General features: G+C 40.1%; 1 protein-coding gene across 3 annotated transcripts in view; it reads right to left on the bottom strand.

Annotated features, from left to right (window-relative positions):
- The window catches only part of tenm4 (teneurin transmembrane protein 4), a 218,286-nt gene that overhangs the window by 86,464 nt on the left and 113,181 nt on the right, over window positions 1-18,641 (bottom strand). For all 3 annotated transcript variants that reach the window (XM_053507223.1, XM_053507224.1, XM_053507225.1), the window contains 4 exons: window positions 10,641-10,805; window positions 7,513-7,727; window positions 6,657-6,873; window positions 623-724 (listed from right to left, as the gene is read on the bottom strand). In XM_053507223.1, coding sequence (XP_053363198.1) covers window positions 623-724; window positions 6,657-6,873; window positions 7,513-7,727; window positions 10,641-10,805 — 699 coding nt within the window. The remainder of the gene's footprint in view (window positions 1-622; window positions 725-6,656; window positions 6,874-7,512; window positions 7,728-10,640; window positions 10,806-18,641) is intronic.

The following is an 18,641-nucleotide window of genomic DNA, read 5'->3' as shown; positions in this document are numbered from 1 at the left end:
GTTAACCTAATTTGCATGTCTTTGGACTGTGGGAGGAATCCCACAGAGCACTCCATGCGCACAGACCCCAAGAGGGGATCGAACCCAGAACCCGGAGGTGCAAGGTGGCAGTGCTAACCAGTACGCCACTGGGCTGCCTCTATCTAGTCTACTAAATGTACCATTTTGGGTTCAAACATATTAATCCAGGCTAACAGTAAATCTCATTAAGAGGATTTTTTCCAATATTTATTGCTGCCTTTTGCGATTAAATAATAGCACCGGTCCATATCACGATTTAGATTTTTATGTGATTAATTGTGTAGCACTAATTTAAAGTTGACTGATTGAATACTAACCTCAATCTGTTTTAGAACAGAAGCTAATAAACCAACTTTTACAACATCCAGAAAGATATTTGACTGGTTATTGTATGCGGGTTGTGCATACAGTATATTAAATTAGACACTGCAGAACCAGACAGGTATATAAGCAGAAAGTTTTATATACTATTTATTATTTTATTTTCTGGAAACAGAGCAACTAAAAAAAAGTGACAAGTAGAGAAGTAGATGGAAAGACAAAAGACAGAATGACTAGAGAGAGAGAGAGAGAGAGAGAGAGAGAGAGAGAGAGATCTTACCCCTGCTACAGTCTGGTCCTCTGAAGCCCAGAAAACAGTGGCAGGTTCCAGCGATGCAGTCTCCATTACCAAAACAGTTACTAGGACAGTCATCTATTGAGTCTAAAACCAAATCACACACAACAGTGCCTGTCAGAGCGGCTCACTACATCCATCAATAAGCTGTTTATAAATAAGTTCGTTCCTGTCTGCGGAGAAACTTTTTTTTTAATGCAATGTCTAGTTTATCCTCAAATAAGAGCAGATTCTTTTAAAATGAACTTAAACCAATTTTCATCCTTTTGAGACAAAAACCCATTGTTAACAACCCTTTAAATGTGTAGTCTTTTCTTAACATAAAGGGTAAATATAGTATATTTGTACATACAAGTCATCACATATAACATAAAAGTATAGCGTGAAATACATTTTTGAATGTAGAATATAGTGTAATAAAAAAATATGCAAAAATAATATCATTAACCACTATTATTATTATTATTTATTATTATTATTATTATCTTTATTATATTTTGTGGGGGCAAATTATCAAATTAGCACTTGCAATACACAATTAATGTATACTGATACACTGCATAGACTGTTTTTCTTTTCTTCACACGTTTTGACAATGGTACAATAAACCCATTAACTCGTTTTCCTCATATACACAGAACAACCATGACATTTAAACCACATATCATTTAGGGGTCAGGGATAGCTCAGTGGTCCCAGGTTCAAATCCCACATTGTCCCTGTTGGGCCCTTGAGCAAGCCCCTTAACTCTTAACTGCTCAGATGTATAATGAAATACAAATGTAAGTCGCTCTGGATAAGGACGTCTGCCAAATTCCTAAATGTAAATTCACACGTGAACATTGATTATTAATTATACACCAGTAAACTGGTGACAAGATCATGGACAAACAAGACCTATAGTGAGGGACCGAACACTAACCTGTCCGACCCGATCCAGCATAAAATTGCTAACTGCCAAAAAAAGTTAATGTAAGATAGAAAGGTGTCAGAACACCCAATTCACCACAGTCTGCCATGCATGGGGTCAAGCAGACGAACTGCCCAAGGCTATCTCAGTCTGATCAAGCATCCATAAAATGCATGGGACAAACCAGAGCTATTCATGAAGGGCCTACCCTGCAACCCACAGCACCCACTGCTAGTGTCTGGGTGTCAGACACAACACACCACAAGAGGTCTTGCTGGACCATGCCCCAAGGGGTCAGAGCTGCCCAGGTGGCACAAGAGGAACCTACACAATCCTAGACATAATGTTTTGCATTGTCATATTATGACTGATTGATGCATCAGCGAAGAATAGTATTTAAAGGAACATAAACTGAATAATACCCTGACAAGAATATAGTCACAATTCTTATTAAAGAATAAAGCCCATAATAAGCAGGTTAAAAATGCCAACATTTTATTGGTTATAATAATAGTTATGAACTGTATACACTGTACATTGTAAAATTCAAGTGCCTCAAATGCCTTAATGTGAAATGCATTTCATGTGATTCTATTCGCATCACAACCTATCCCCTGTGATCTGGAGGTTGATTCTATACGTTCTCTATGTTGCGTTAGTCTTTTACAAAACAGGGCTTTTTACAATCCCGGTAGTGGCTGGAATTCAAAATTAGATGGGGCAGTGAATTAAACACAAAATGCAAGGAATAATATGTCCCCTCTCCAGGCCCCCAGGGCTGCTGGCACTCCTTGAGCCATAATCGACCTGAACAACTGCCTTTTTTTTTTGTTGCCAAATAAAGGAGGGGATACGTGAACCTTCTCACAGTCCTCTGTCGTTCCTCAGGAGAGTCAATCACCATGAAGGATGCAGAAGAAGAAGAAAAAGAGCTGTGACTGGAGAAAACAGGAGGCAGGCAACTCCAATGTGGGTTGAAGGAGTGTATTTTATACATTCATCAGCCACTGTTTTAGTGCAATGATGCGAGAAGAAGAGGTGATAAGGTTGCCTATTCCCCGGTGTGTCCCATCAAAACTTTGCTGAAGTGTTTGATGGCCTCCATGACTGAGTTCTCACTCACTAGAAGGCTTTAGCTGCTTTCAGAGACCTGTGGCACTGGGGAGTTTAATGCTTGTGAGTGTTTAATAAGATGCATACAGAGATGAGAAAGCCGAAAGCTTCACAGCTTTGCCATTTGAAATGTATCCAAGAAATACAATTATGCACATTTGACTCCTCGGGCAAGTATCGTCTCGATCTGTATTCAGTAGAAAGGTGTACGGGGTAAGCTTTGGTTGCTAATCTGCCAAAACCAAGCTGAATCAAGAGAGATACGTACTTTTAAGCCATCATGTCTTGCATACTCCACTTACCCACACGGCTATGTTCATCTGCTTCAAAGATCTGAAACAATGTAGCGCCTTCATGTTTTATTCAGAAGAAATAAGTAGACTAAATGGTTCTCAGACTCCATAATAGTCTCACCAGCCAGAAGGCTGGCTACCACTGTTTGTAGTTTACTTTATTTAACATCGCCACTTTGCTTTCCTAGAAAGCAATTATTTGACAGACACTACGAATGACCAATCACGGACCTCGATTACTGACATATTATCAAAATGGTGCGATTCTGCAAACAAGTGTAAATCTTACTGTACTGCAGTAAGATGTACACTTTCACTCTAGTCCTACAGAAGTGAAATATGGACTTACTGTATATCAGTAAACAAAAAAACCTTAAAGTATGGACAAGCTTAGTATCAGTGAAGTAATGTGCATAACTTTTAATGTATTCTGTACGGCTAAAAAAAAAAAAAAATAGTTACATTTCTAGCATTTTATCAGTGTTATGGATGTGACGTGTGTGCAAACACACAATTTTAAGATTACATGTTTTTTTATAAACCTTTTACATTTTTTAAGACAACTGTAGAAAGCATTACATGTACTGTAAATGAACACAAAGTGTAGATTTAAAAATTTTAAAATATTTTTTAATAAATGATGTAAGATAAAGTGGTGTTAAGGTTGGGGATGTGACATATTTACATTATGGATGCGACGTGTAAATCAACACTCCACTAACTATATAAAGAACATGCTTGAATAGGGAATTTTACCATAATAAACCATTAAAAAACAAAAAAATCTAAATGAAATTGTTTATTGCTGAGATTTTTTCTGCTCCTTTACCCTGTGGCCTTTTTAATTATTTAATTTTGTCATTTTTTCGCCTCCTTGTGCTTCCTGATGCTAAGCACTGGACCTTACTGTTTCATTTATGAGTAAACACTTAGTCAATTTACCCTATGAATTATGCCTGCTTTCCTTTTTCATAGCAAGTTTGACCTTTGTATGGAATTGCTCTATTGCATTATTTTTTAAAAAGAAAAAAAAAAGGATATGTATTAATAAAATTCAGTAATGGGAAATCAGCACTGTGGTCTGTACATGAAGCTTGTTATGTCACTGCATAAAAATTTACACTAGAAACGAATCCATTAAAATACATACACAGCACATGCCAGCACGGATAGTAAGCACTGTAATCCATCACATAAACCCTGAACTACGGAAGCATGAAACATATTACAGGTCTGACCTTAACATAGCATGGTCTAGCCATTAACAATGGATGGGCATGGATTTAAACAGGCTGTATTGAAAAACCTGAACACTTTCTTTTTTCAGGGTAAAGGTGTGTGAGAGAACCAAGGACAGTCAATTGAAAAGTGGAAAGGATCGAGCGCCTCAGCCTAGTAATGAATGAAGAGCGATGATGATGAAAGAGAAGGAGAGGGAAATGGGCTCCTTCGGTTATTTTGATAAACCTTTATAGATGAGTTTAGAAATAACTATTTCTGAATACAGAATATGAGGTTTCCAGCAGAGATGTTCATTTATTTTTATTCTGAAGTGAACCACTGAAGCCACATTTTAGGCTGCTGCATTTAGAGGACAAAAAGAAATTCCATAAATATCTGCTGCTGAATTGCTCGAAGAATAAAAGAATGTCTAATTAGGTCTAACAAAACCATCTTCATCTACCGTTTTATGACCAGAGTTTGTATATTTAGGTTATGTCTTCCAAGTCACGTCTCCTTCATGACTTTACCATGACTTTATCAAGACTTCAACAGGACCATCTCTTAAATTAGTAAATGTGAAAGACCTTCTAATCCCGAAATGCTTGAGGATCATCTAAGGCCTTTTCTACTTAAAAAAAAAATAGAACAGCTAGCATCATTCTGAAGGACATCGTTGGCTGACCCACTTTATCTCTACTCCCATCTCTAGCACTAAAAAAAAAAGCCTGATCAACTTTGACTTCAAATCAAATTCTATCCGGTGCCCCCTGCTCTATATATTCTCTACAGTCCTTCGAAATTGTGCCCTGGACCTCAGGTGATTTTTCAGACGCCCTCATGTTAGACATCATCCCTCCCTGGAGCAGAAAGCATTTCACTCCGACAGCCCTCCACCTCCACCCCTCTCTACCCTCATCAGATCGACCTTCCACACGGTATCAAATATCATGGGACCACGTTGACGTCTGTCTCCGGGTGGGTCACGGCTGCTGTGGCTCTTCAACTGAGGACATGCTTCTTCAATCGATCTGCTGAGCTCCTCCCTCTGATCACCCCACCGCACCACCCCTCGCCTGTCACAGATGGACCATGGCTCAGGAGCTTTTAATTAAAGAGCATGTGAGAACAGCTCCCAGCTGCCACCTTTGCGAAAGCCGACACCTCACGCTCCCTCCGCCCTGTCTCTCTGCTCACGCCAATCAAAGACGCTTTTAGCGAACACGAGAGAGAGGACAAAAACCAACAAACAGCCTACACTGGAGGAGGCCAGATGTCGGCAGCTGGGCTGCATGGTCACTGTGCCGTGCACGGACATAAAAAAGAAGTATTAAAAAGAGAGCTTTATTCTGTTAGCAGCAAGACGCGAATGCAAACTAGATGTTTACAACAAGCCATAATGGCTCAGGCAGGGGGCAGGAGTGGGGTTGAGCAATCAGACGCTTTGAATCTGGGCAGCATTGTATTCAAATGGGTTATGCAAAAAAAAAAAAGGGCAAAACCTGTCATGGTAAAGACACTCGAACGCTAATGGAAGGCCCAGGAGCCATCATGAGAAGAAGAAGCAAGGAGATGTGGAGCTCTTCGTCTTTGTTATCCCCCTTAATTGCTGTGTACTGTAGAGTCTCAGTCTGCTTGAGATCACACTGATCAGAGCTGAAGAGTACCAGGTTGGTTTCATAAGTACTGGTGTGCTCTTTTTCTAGCTGCTTTATCTGAAGGGGGAATTTTAATATTTGGAGGAGGACTATGAATGGGCAAAGTGTCTTTGCATGCTGTAAATGAAGAAATGGAGTGAGACGGAAATCGTGACCATGAAATAAATGTCTGAGCTAATGATTCTCGTCCACAACATCTCGTCCATATTTAAAAGCTTGAACTGTCTCTTGCCATTAATGCATCTCTTACTAAATGATCTACTCCGTCTATACAGCTGTGTTTCTAGGGTTGCATGATTTCGCAGTTGTTAAGCTGTGATTAACATTTTACCACAGTCACTGCCACTGGGTTCTTCATAGTAAAACAGAGCGTTATTAAAACTAAAGTCACATGATATTAAAAAAAAAAAAAAAAAGCTCAAGATTATATGTTATAAAATTGTTTAGGGAGAAATATTACGGTTATCTTGGCATGTGAGAGTCTTGGCATGTAAGAGCCCGTTTCGAATGTACGCTGCATTGCCTAAAACATTATCTATCAAATGAATGAACGTAATGAACCCAGCAAGAAACACATCATGCTGACTGAGGGATTTTAAGGTTCCATTTATTATAGCCATACCAGCTTGAATTAGCTGACTTAGCCTTTAACATATTCAAACCTTGCACAACAGACTACACCGAGAAAATAAGCATCATCTCGACCAAATGAACTGTGCATTCATTCACTCAGCCACGATGCAAGCAGGAGCACATTTTTCCACATTCCTACCAGCTACTACACATGCCTAACAACCCTCTAGAAACATTCTTGTGTTACTCACCTATAGCTGTGGTAAGGAAAGACACCTGCTCCGTCTCCTTGCCATCATTATACACTGCCAGGTGCCAGATGCCCGAGTCCATGTACTGGATGAAACCGGTGTCATGGCTGCCAAGGAGCACCAGGCTTCGTGATTGAGTAAGAGCTGGCGGGCCGTCCAGGCTTTGAACCCCTTGAGCCAGGAGACGCCGTCCATCCAAAAGCTCCACAAAGTCGAACTGGAGACAGAAACAGAAACAAGGAGATCGCAGACAAGTATAAGAATGACACACAAGCTTTCCTATGTATACACAAACACACAAAGACTGTAAGGCAATCAAAGGACTGCCTCCTTATGAGAAAGGACCTGAACAGAAAGCTAAAAAAAAAAATCAACTGTTATTAGGTTATTGTTTTGATTCACTACTGGTTATTAAATACACACAGTTAAGTGTAAATCGTGTATATACTGTATTCCCCTTATCCAATTGTTTGAAAAAAATCAATTTAGGTATTAGAGTCATTTCCAGTAATATAATAACACTGGAACTATGATACAAATCAATAAAGCCGGGTCGACATTCAGGGTGCTCGATAGCAAAATTAGGTGCTTGTTTGATTTCACAATTTTTCTGTGTGTACTGTATCACAAAATAAAAAAAAACATGCATACAGTGCTCATACAGCTTACTGCAAAAGTAACCTTTGAGCAACAGACAATAGTACAATAAACCAGCATCGATTTACATGCTCATTAGAAAGACAAAAATCTCTGACATTTATACAAATTTAGCATTCTCACATAGGGGATTCATATTGATCCTCCCACCGAACCGAAAGGGATTACGGCAAATAAGTGCCTTGTTTGAATAGCCCACCTGTGTGTGTGAAGGAGGAAGGCCTCTTCTTCCATAGATCCCCACCAAGGCATCTTTACTAAGGGACACGTTGAACTTGAGGTACATGGGGTGGTCGATGAAGACCTGAGACCTCCAAAAGATCCCAGGCGGTATCTGCTGCATGACCTTACGCCCCACGTCTATCTCGCCCGTGTCTATGAAGCTATCGTCCGGAAACAAGCCATCCATTTTGCCTGTGATACAAAGCAACAAAAATGCCACCTTTGTAATTTAGATAACATATTCCTTGAAATGTTAGGGAGAGGGGGCAGCGGTGGTCAAGGGAACTAACTGAGTGTCACTGGTAATCCTCGTTCTCTGTGAACCTTGTTCTATGAGGGAGCGAAGCACGCTTGCCATACCACACCTTCCTTTATGGGCCTCGGTGGAAAATGCCAACATCTGCTTGGTCGTGTACATGGGCCAATTTCTGCAATGATGGCGCCAAAAACAGACATGCCTGCAAAATGAACCCGAAGGACACGGAGGCAGTCAGCTCCACAGGCGACTCCACACACCACACCAGATGGCAGCCCCTCAAAAAAACCATCATTTGCAATAATTCTGCATTATATAATACTCCACTAGTCCACTTTAAAATGGTAGTAGCTCCAATGTCACACTATAAATTGCCTTTATTGAATTTCCAGTGGCATTTTTTTCTTACATTTACAGCATTTGGCAGGTGCCTTTATCCAGCCAGATTACATTTATCTCATTATACATCTGAACAGGTGAGGGTTGAGGGCCTTGCTCGAGGGACTAACAGTGGCAGGGTAGTGGGGGGGGGGGGCTGGGAATTGAACCTGTGACTGACTGATCAGGCCAGCGTCTTGACCACTGTACTACCCCATACACCTCTAAGGCTGAATATTTAAATAACAGCAAATCAGGATGCAGCAGGCGTTCATATCCTCTACTTGTACATCAGCAACAGTGAGATTTAATCAGAAAATAATCGTGCATAGCATTGGGATGACACAGGACAGATTGGATGTGTTTCTGGTGACAACTGTGCTCTGTAAGGCAAAATTACAAACCACTGCCTATTGATTTCCCTTCAGCTACAGCCGTCACTCACAGAGGGACAGTCTAGCAGTGGCCTGATGTGTCTCTCTTTCCCTCCTCTCTCTATCTTTATCTCTGTCTCTCCATGGACCGCTAAATGAAAACGGATGACTCTGTGACTCATCTATATGGTAATGGCCATGATCTCCACCTTTCGGCGAATCAAACAGCTAAATCTGGGCTCTGTTCTGTTTCGAGAGCACAGAAAAGTGAAACTTTCCCTACTGTGCAGCTCATCGGCATACAGTACCACAGGAGTTAGCACGCGCTTTCTTCCGCTGCCAAGGAAACTGGAATCTAATACACATGATGAAGGGAAGGCATGCCTTCTTTGGACACAATACAAGTTCTAAGTCCCTGGGTACCTGCTCCCACAAAGCAGTGCCATGACGTCCCCCAGGAATAAATAATACCCCTAAACTTGTCTGGCAACATTCACTGGATTATAATGCAGATCTTGCAGGAAGCTGCCAAACCCAGTCACAGCATGGAGCTGGAAGACAAATAATCCTTGATCTGATGAAGTCTTTGAAAAATCTAAACTAAGACATTATTATGTTGGCCACTGATTATCTGCATCAGTGGGGATCGTCTAGGAAATTAGCTGGATATTCTGGAATGCGTGACTGGATTTGTACCGGCTGAAGGACACCAGGAAAGCTAGCTGTGAAGAAAGTTTTTGGATGCCGCCAAGTATGGTCAGCCAAATGAAAGTAGTTCCTCAGACTTTATATAACTGATTCTCAAACCTGTTTCATGACATTCAGTGCAGTTTTATCAGTGCAATCCAACCATACAAACATTATGTAAATGTGTACAGTAAGAAATGTTTGCTAATTATTGGAGCCAAAGAAGATTCTGTTTCTGGACTTTATTATTGGATTGATTTGATTTGAGAGACCTGTCAAAAAAGGCCAACAAGGATTTCCTTTGTCTATGCTTCACAGACAGCTGAGAGTATTTTTTAAACCCATACAAAATACCAAGTAATACGTACTCACTTGATATCACTGGTATATTCAGGAACACAAACAATGGAATGATTTACTCCTTCATTCTCTATACCGGTTATCCTGCTCAGGTTAGAATAATGACTGGAGCTTAAGCCATGGGATTCTGGGCATTAAGTGGCGTACCCTCTGGGAGGGATTCCACTCCATAACATGGCACAAGGATTCATACTACTTTGAACTTGAAAATGCCAATTAGTCTACTCTGCATGTCTTTGGATTGTGGAAGGAAACCAGAGTACTCGGAGTACACAAAGAAAACCCACCAAACACAGGCACAACATGCAATCAAGTTCACCTGCAGGTAAACCTTGGAAGCCACAGTGCTAAGCAATGAATGGGGAAAAATTCAATCCACAGCCAATTCTAAAACAGCACACATATCATTTCTCTAAATGCAAAAATAAATGTAAAAAAAAAGAACTAAGTTAACTGCACCTAGAAATATTCACTCATTGTCTATACCACTTTATCCCGTATACAGGGTCACTGGGTGTCCAGGATCCTTAGGACACGAGGTGGGGCACATCCTGGACAGGGTGCCAATCCATTGCAGGGCACATTTACTATGGGCAATTTTGGAAACACTAAGCTAATTAACTTTATCTGCATTCCTTTGGACTGTTGGAGGAAACCGGAGTACCTGGAGGAAACCCACCAAGCACAGGAAAAACATGCAAACTCCATGCACACAGCCCTCAAGGTGGGAATCAAAATTATATAATCGGACAATTCTAACCACTATGCCACCGTGCCACCTTCTGGAAATGATCATTTGGTTTATGACAAAAAAAACTTCAACTTACCATTTGCACAATTTACTACCACAGTACAAAGACATTTGCATACATGTACCATACTGTTTCTATGCAATTAATCAATCATAATAGATAACCATTTAATTATTAGAAATGCAATAAAAACTGGAATGTTCAGCAGGATATGCACATAAAATAATAATTATCCATATGCTGATTATAATTAAGAATCCAGCATTTTCACCATTCATTCATATGTTTTTGTACCTACCGTCTTCTCGGCCCCTGCGGTCTGGAAGCTCCAGCCCTGTATTTCCAAGAGGAGGCAGGCCCAGGTCTGTAGGTATGGACTGGCTGCTGGTGTTGTCTTCTGCCAGCCGATATAACTGCCCTTGCATGGGCTGTAAGTGCCAGTTCAAACCAAACAGGTGCATGGCTGCAAGGCAACAACACGTGTCTAGAATTAGATTCAAGTGTAGGTCCTGAGAGAGCTTTCATACAGTGCTGAAGCTGATAAAAAATGAAATCTACAGCCAGGTTCTAATTTGCTGTTATTAGCATCTGAAATTCTGTTTGCTAGAGTAGTTGTTTGCATATTCTCTTCAGTGCAACGACTAAAAACTTGTTCAGTTACATACACTATATTGCAATAAAAAGTTGTTACAGTACAGGGTAGTGATATATTGATATATTGTTCTGTAGAACATAACACAGCAAAATAGGCTTTTCCTAACATCGTGCTTTGGCAAGCAATTCTCTTTCATTATGAGGAAATACTTTTTGTAAAGGATAAATTCTTGCCGAATCACAGGAATGAGGATGAATGTGTAATAGAGTTTTCCCGCTGACAAAGCATGGGTAAAAGCCAAAAGAGCCGTAAACCCCCACAACCTTCTAACCCTTCAGGGCAAAAAAGAGTGTTGTAACTACCAGCACAGGATCCCTGGGGTAACACTATTCTTCTCATCCCAATTACCTTACTAATAACCCCCCCTCTTCACACATTCCCCAGAGCAGGAGAGACAAGGAAATGATCAAGTCAGCAGGAAGAGAACAGAGGAGCCTGCAATCAACAAAAGGAGTGACCTCTGGGATGAACAGCCAGGGAGCAGAAGACTAAAGAACAGTGACGGATCATGATGGATCACCAGAAACAGCAAAGACGTGACCAGCTTTACTGGGAAATATCACATCCCAGAACCATTTGGTCAGCATTACAAACAAACAACAAAACATTAACCTTTATATGTATACCTACAGTTGGTACATATAACCAAGTCAGTTCATTTTAGAAGGATAAACACAGAGTTCATTTCATAGTTTTTTAATAGAACAAAAAACAAGGGTTCGGAGCGTATGGTTTAATTTATTTTCTAATATCAATACAGGTTTAAAAATATTCATAATCAATTAGATTCTTAACTTGGGAGCGTGGGAAGCATGGGAAGTCCTGAAATGTCTAATAATGTGCCAATCCTAAAACCTCACAACTATTTGTAATCATGTTCAACTACAGCTGCTTTGTATGATTGGACTGAGGGTGGCACAGTGGTGTAGTGTAGCCCTGCACCCCCAGGGTCCGGGTTCGATTCCCGGCCAGGCTCGATTCACGTCTATGTGTACATGGAGCTTTTATGTTCCCTCTGTGCTTGGTGGGTTTCCTCTGGGTAGGCCAATTGGTGTTCCCAAATTGCCCGTAGTGTGCGAATGAGTGTTTGTATGTGTGAATGCCCTGCAATGCATTGGCACCCTGTCCAGGGTGTACCCTGCCTCGTGCCCTAAGCCTCCTGGAATAAACTTAAGGTCCCCACGACCCTGAATACAGGATAAAGCGGTATAAAAGATGAGTGAGAGAGTGATTGGACTGACCAATGCACAGTACAATGGAAAAGTCCAGTGAGATGTCAGGGATGTGTCTTTGAGACATTTCTAAACATCTACAGATTCCATGATTATTTTAAATGATTGTACATAAGTAACACTTATTGCCACTTTGGCAGGGTCTGGAGGGAGACCCTAGCTGTCACCCCCAGCTAAAAGGAGATTAATTTGGATGTTGGGTAAGCGCCCAGAAACCACCAAGGCATCAGACACCTGTCATAAGCTGGAAGCTGCTGGGACACCACCACTTCCGACAGTCAAGCATGTTTTACATCACCATGGAATTAAACACTGTCCAAGAAAGAGATAAAAAGCCCCAGCTCCAAAACTTACACCTTAAAGCTTGACTAAAGTCAGGCCCTGAGCACCTGAGACAAATAAAAGCCTTCTGGAGGAAAGCACTAATCAGACGTATATTTGGAGCAGCAACTCCAACCCTGTACAAACTGTCATGCATGGTGGTGGTAGCATCATGGTTTGGGTTTATATGTGGATGAAATAAGGGAGGAGAGGTACCACAAAATCCTAAAGCCCAATACAAGCTTGTCCCCTTTAGATCATCGGTCAGATGGAATTTGGACAAAACTAAATGCTTTAACTAATAGTGTTACAATGACCAAAAAATACATAAACACTGTCTGGGAATGGATTAAGCTTTTTATGCCTTTGCTTAATCAAAAATTTTAAGCACAGCTCACAAATTTAAGTGAACAACCAATTTGAATTGCCAAATTGAGTGATTAAATGTCTGCCCAAAACAAGCTTGTCGATAGGGTTTGGGGGGTTTCCTCTATTAAATGTGTATGCTGTACAATCATTCCTTCCCTAGATTGTAGACCAGCTCAAAAAAATCCATTGCAAGCCCAATATTACCATGCCATTCATGTCGATCTGTCATCATGTAAACCTTTGACCACAACTGTAAGTGCTAGTGCATTCTTTCTTAACACCTGAATTTCAAAACCTATTTTCATTCATCAGCACATAATTGGTACAAGACTACAAGGCATCCAAGCACATTCCTGTACTGCACCATCTTACGCTCAACAATGTGCATCAGCAAAAATAACTTTCCATTTCACTTAACATCAATGAAAATAAAGAGCAAGTACTGGTTTCACTCGACAGCAAATATCTTATCTTGAAATAAGGTGAAAGGGGGTCTAAAGCAATTGATTTATTTCCATGTCACACCATTTGGAGGAAAAGCTTAGCTGGTGTAATTCTTAAAGCACTGAACTCAATCTTAATTTGTGTTCTGTTCTGCAGTTTCGAAGATATAAAAGTACAAGGAAAGAAAACAACAATGTAAGGAGTGCATGCTTCTGACTAAAGGTTTCGCTTTAAAAAAATAACACAGTTAAAGTGTATAATTGCACGGCACTCTGTACACATTATGACATTATTGTTTCAGACTATTTATTTAGATATTTCTTGTTGTTTTTTACAATAAAGCAAATGCAAGAACATTCCGATCTGACCCTATTTTAGAGTGCCCATTATTCTAAATTATACACCTACAGTATGTAATTGACCAGTGCTTGTACTCGAGGTCAGAACATAATAATGAATAATTTATTGTGTAACCAGGCTAATAATAAGTGCAAAGTGACCAGAATCTTATGCATGTTGGATAATTTTTATCCATTAATGGCCAGAAGGCAAATGTTAGCTAGTATTAGCAAAATGTCATCAATAATTACTCCAAATGAAATATGTGTTAGTAAGTGGTGATACACTGGCTACACAAGAAGAAAAAAAAAAATGACTTTTAAAAGATATATTCAGCTTTGTCATGAGTCTTGTGCTTCAAATTTTGCTTTCAAATAAGCAGACCTTTTTTAAATATTTAACAGTGGGAAACAGGTGCAGATGATGACAGATGATCAGGCCCGTGGTTAATATACCGATGATTCTGAATGCTAAGTGGTTAGAACAGACGAGAGGGGAAATGAGGTTGCTGCTGAGTTTTTTTTTTTAATTGTATCTTTAAGCAGCTTGCAACCAGGCACGATAAAACATTTCTTCCAATTCCTTAAATTAATCTAAATTATTTTATTTCATATGATGAAATGAGGGGTGACTTAAGACTTGTGCCTAGTACCGTAAGTAACGCTTATTTTTAAGATTGAGATTCATTATTTGTCACATATTCCATAACAACACACTGAAATTATTTTTCGCCTATTCAGGTAGAAAGCTGAGGTCAAAGTACAGGGTCAGCCAGAATACAGCGCTGCTTGGAGCAGATAAAGTTAAGGGCCTTGCTCAACAGTGGAAGCCTGGTGTTACTGAGGTCTGAATCCGTGATCACCACCTTCAGATCAGTTGCCCAGTAGTTCCACAGCTTTAACCGATTGAGCCATCACTGCCCTATCATCAAACCATTTGTGTGACACCAAGTCATTCCTCTAAAGATGCTGTAAAATCAATCACCATGCTTGCTTTGGCTTCAAACAGACAGAGTGTAGATCAAACTTTTGATGATAAATAAAAAAAGAAAGCAGCACAGCTTTGCCCTCTACTTATTCTCATCCATTAATTACAGCCATATTAGTCTTCTACCTTCTGCTTTACATCTTCCCATTTGAAAGCTGCAAGTAAATCTGGTCTCCAAAAATAATGAGGCCTTTGATATAGCTTGCCATAGAGTCTGGAAAGTCTCTTAGCTCTGTTTTATTGAATCAATAGCTATTTGGAAAATTGCTGAGTGCCTTTCGCTGATTGTATTCTACCACATCTCAGCATTCCTGCCGACAAGTCCAGATTTCTGTGCATCTTTTTTTTGTGTGTGTGTGTTGAAGTAAACACGGATGAGCACAAAAATTATCTTGTGAGACAAGATAAATGCAAACAATCAGGTCCCTCTGCATTGGCTGAAACTAACTACGGCAGAGGCGGGTGTGAGCACACTGAGACAGATGGCACCATTTGTCAACTTTGGGTGGTACATCATGCATGCCTCCCCACCCCCACCCCCCTCCATTTCCATCTCTTCATTTCCAACCCATTTTCTTCCTCTGAGTCAGTGCTTGAGGACTGTCCTGGACATCAAACAGCATCTGAAGCCTGTGTGTGTCATGCCAAACATCCAAGCAATCACTCCAATGTAGGGTCTGTCACTCATCCACTCTCAGTCTCTTCACTGTTAATGGAAAATAACTTGCCAAAACAACCCTTCTAAGCATACCCCTGCACTATTATTATTTACCCCAGGCAGTTCCTGCTATCTTGCATGGTGCAGAGATTGTCAGAATCCAGAAAAGTGGATTATAAATGAAATGTGTCCTATTGTTAGTCAAAACTTTAGCATGATCCGGATTTTTGGCTGGTTCTAATGGAGGAAGTCTGACATCCGAAATCTGCATGTCTGTTGCAAGGACAGGTGGCTGCTGGGGGTGCATGGGAATCACATTTATGCTTTTGTCTGGATCTGTGTTTGACTTTTTCATATTTTTTCATATATTGGCATAACCAGAATCAGAAGTTTCTCCAGAAACCTGAAAACAAGGTCATGCATAACAAGGAAAAAGATACGGTGTGCCGTGAGGGGCCTAGTATGAGATGTGACCTGGTATGGGAATACACCACCACCAATTATCACTCGTCCTCCACATAATGAACGGGTGTGCATTAGCAAGCATACGCATAAACTCCTTTTTAGATACTTGAATTGATGATGTGTCAAAAGCAGGTAGTTCTCTGTCCTCTCATTAGCGTCCTAATGACTCTGACGCTTTTCCCCGAAGGAGAGAAAAGTGTGCAAAGCTTGTGTTGCTTTTTTTTGTGAAGCCTTGCCCTACTGGACCGCTCTGCCGTCAACACACTGGTAGCTGATGTAAAAGCCGGAAAAAGGTGAAATAAAGTGCAAGACAAGAGAGGCAAGATTACTGGAACACCCTTGCAAGGATAGAGGTAATTATCTAGAGGTAATTAAATCCACTGACTGGGGGGGAAGCAGAAGATTTTCCCCTCTCATTAATTCATTGATTACTAATGATGAGATTTGTGGGGGGTCTGTGTCACACGCACAATGACATGCACAGAACCTGATAGAATCAGTAAGAGATGTGACAGTAGCTGTTGGTCATTGCCTCTGCAGGGGAGGCAAAATCCTGTACACGGTGTCCTCGATTAAACTGATCTGCAGTTAACTATATTTTTCAGTCTACTGACAAATAGAAACGTAAAGGACCGATAACTGAGATAACAAGTGGATTAAAAAAATATATAATTATACTGGTGTTTACAGGACCACTGCTAACACAAATGAGGTAAAATCATGGTGTTATGCCTGATGCCCTTCTCTTTATTCATAAGCAAATCAGACATAAAACGAAGATAGAGCACAGTGGTTCGTGCCCTAATACTGCCTCTCTTAGTGGTTGTTGTAATTCTCATTTTGACCACTAGGTGCAATAATAACTCTACACTGGTAATATACTGTATCTACAGTGGCAACTAAATGAATTTATAAAACAGCTGTTTTTATCTTCCGAATGGTTAATTAATCTATAAATTAGCAATGCAGTCAAATGCAATCAAATAAAGACTGATGCAGGGTTACTAGGACTAGAACTGCAACTAACAACACCGCTGAAATATGAATTTGAGTGTGTGGGAGTTCGAACTGAGCCACTTTCGGCATTAAGAAAGAAAGAGAGCCCAGCATGAGCAGAAATGAACACAGAGGGAAGCTGATGACCTTCAGATGCGCCGAACATAACGACCTTCTTAATGGCACCACTGAGAAAATGGCACATGCCTCCTGACTTTTTTAAACCACACACTCCTCTTTTTTTAAAACAAATTCTTTCATGTGAACTACAATAAAAAATACAAAGGAAAAGAAAACACCCACACAAACACCACACTCACGCACACACACACACACACACACACACACACAGGAATCTAAACATCTGTCAGAAGATTTAATTGGGTTCATTAGACAACACAGTTAGACTTTCCAATTACAGACCTCCATAATTAATTGCACTTGAAATTAACTATATTTTCTCATCAGCTTTTAATTAAACGTGGCCCCTTGTTCTTGATTGGAATTTCTCGATTCTCAGGGCGAGCTAAGGTTCCCTACATGTTTACTCAAGGGTGCATGGGGAGATGGTCTTGATTTTTTGGGTTGAGTAATTACAAGAAGTAATTAAGACCCATCAGCCTGTTGGGCTCCTCAGAGCTCCTGGTGAGGTCAAACCCGAAGTTGGCCGTAGACTTTATAATGCTCAGCTTCAGCCTGTCGCTGTTTACTGATTCATATTTTATGCAGTAAATCAGCTATTAATAGCTGAATATACATATGCATGCTTGTTTCCAAACACATCAGCAAAATGCCATCTTGTATGTGTATATATATATATATATATATATATATATATATATATATAAAGGTTGTGACAGTATGGAAATTGGCAATAAAATGTTTTACAATGTGAACGTATGCACTTATTTTAAATAACGATGTGAAGGTAATAAGAAGCAGGTGCTGTTAAACAGGCAAACCAATTATGTTATAGTACATAAGGAGTTTCCTAGAAAGGCGTATTCCTAGTAGAGCAAGGATGGGTCAAGGCTCACTGATTTGCCAACAGATATGCCAGTGAATTATTCAGGTCAATGTTCCCAAAAGAGAAACTGAAAGGAGTCTGGACATCACACACTAACCAGTACACGATATCATGGAGAGATTCAAGGAAGCCAGTCTTGATGAGTAAAGGGCAGGGCCGAAAGCTACTTCTGAATGCATATGATCTCTGATCCCTCAGATTTAACTGTCGTTAAAAAGTATGTTTATATATCGTCATTCAAACTTTTTTTTGCGTCCCTGTGTTTTCCAGGAGAACAACGACATTTTCTGCGGATTACACATTCATGGAGTCCAGGTGCTAGAATGCCTGCCTGCAGTACTGACCTGTCTCTAACTGAGAATGTGTGGCCCATCATGAAGCCAGTAACGAAGACCCCGGACGATTGCTCAGCTGAAGACCTGCATAATGGAAGAATGGGGGAAAATCCCAATAGCTAAACTTGACCAACTGGTGACCATACACTTCAGTGGCCAAACATTTAAAAAGTGTATTTAACAGAAATGTTGATCTTACACTCTCCCAATGTTTTTTAAAGAATGCTGAAGTGGTCAGATTTGAAATATAATATTTATGTACATAAATTCACATGATAAAACATAAAACAAAGTGCTGATATAGTGCTTTCAATATAGTACAGCGTGAAAAGTTTTAAGAGTTGACTCTTTTTTGTTTTTATGACTATTTTCCATACTGGTCCAATATATATACACACAGTATATTGACATGTTTTCATGACTTCCGTATCATTAAGCCAGAGGGGGGAAGAAGATTATTATTTTTTTAAA

Source organism: Clarias gariepinus, chromosome 11, assembly GCF_024256425.1.
Source record: "Clarias gariepinus isolate MV-2021 ecotype Netherlands chromosome 11, CGAR_prim_01v2, whole genome shotgun sequence".
NCBI lineage: Eukaryota > Metazoa > Chordata > Actinopteri > Siluriformes > Clariidae > Clarias > Clarias gariepinus.
This window is presented reverse-complemented; position numbering and strand designations above follow the sequence as displayed.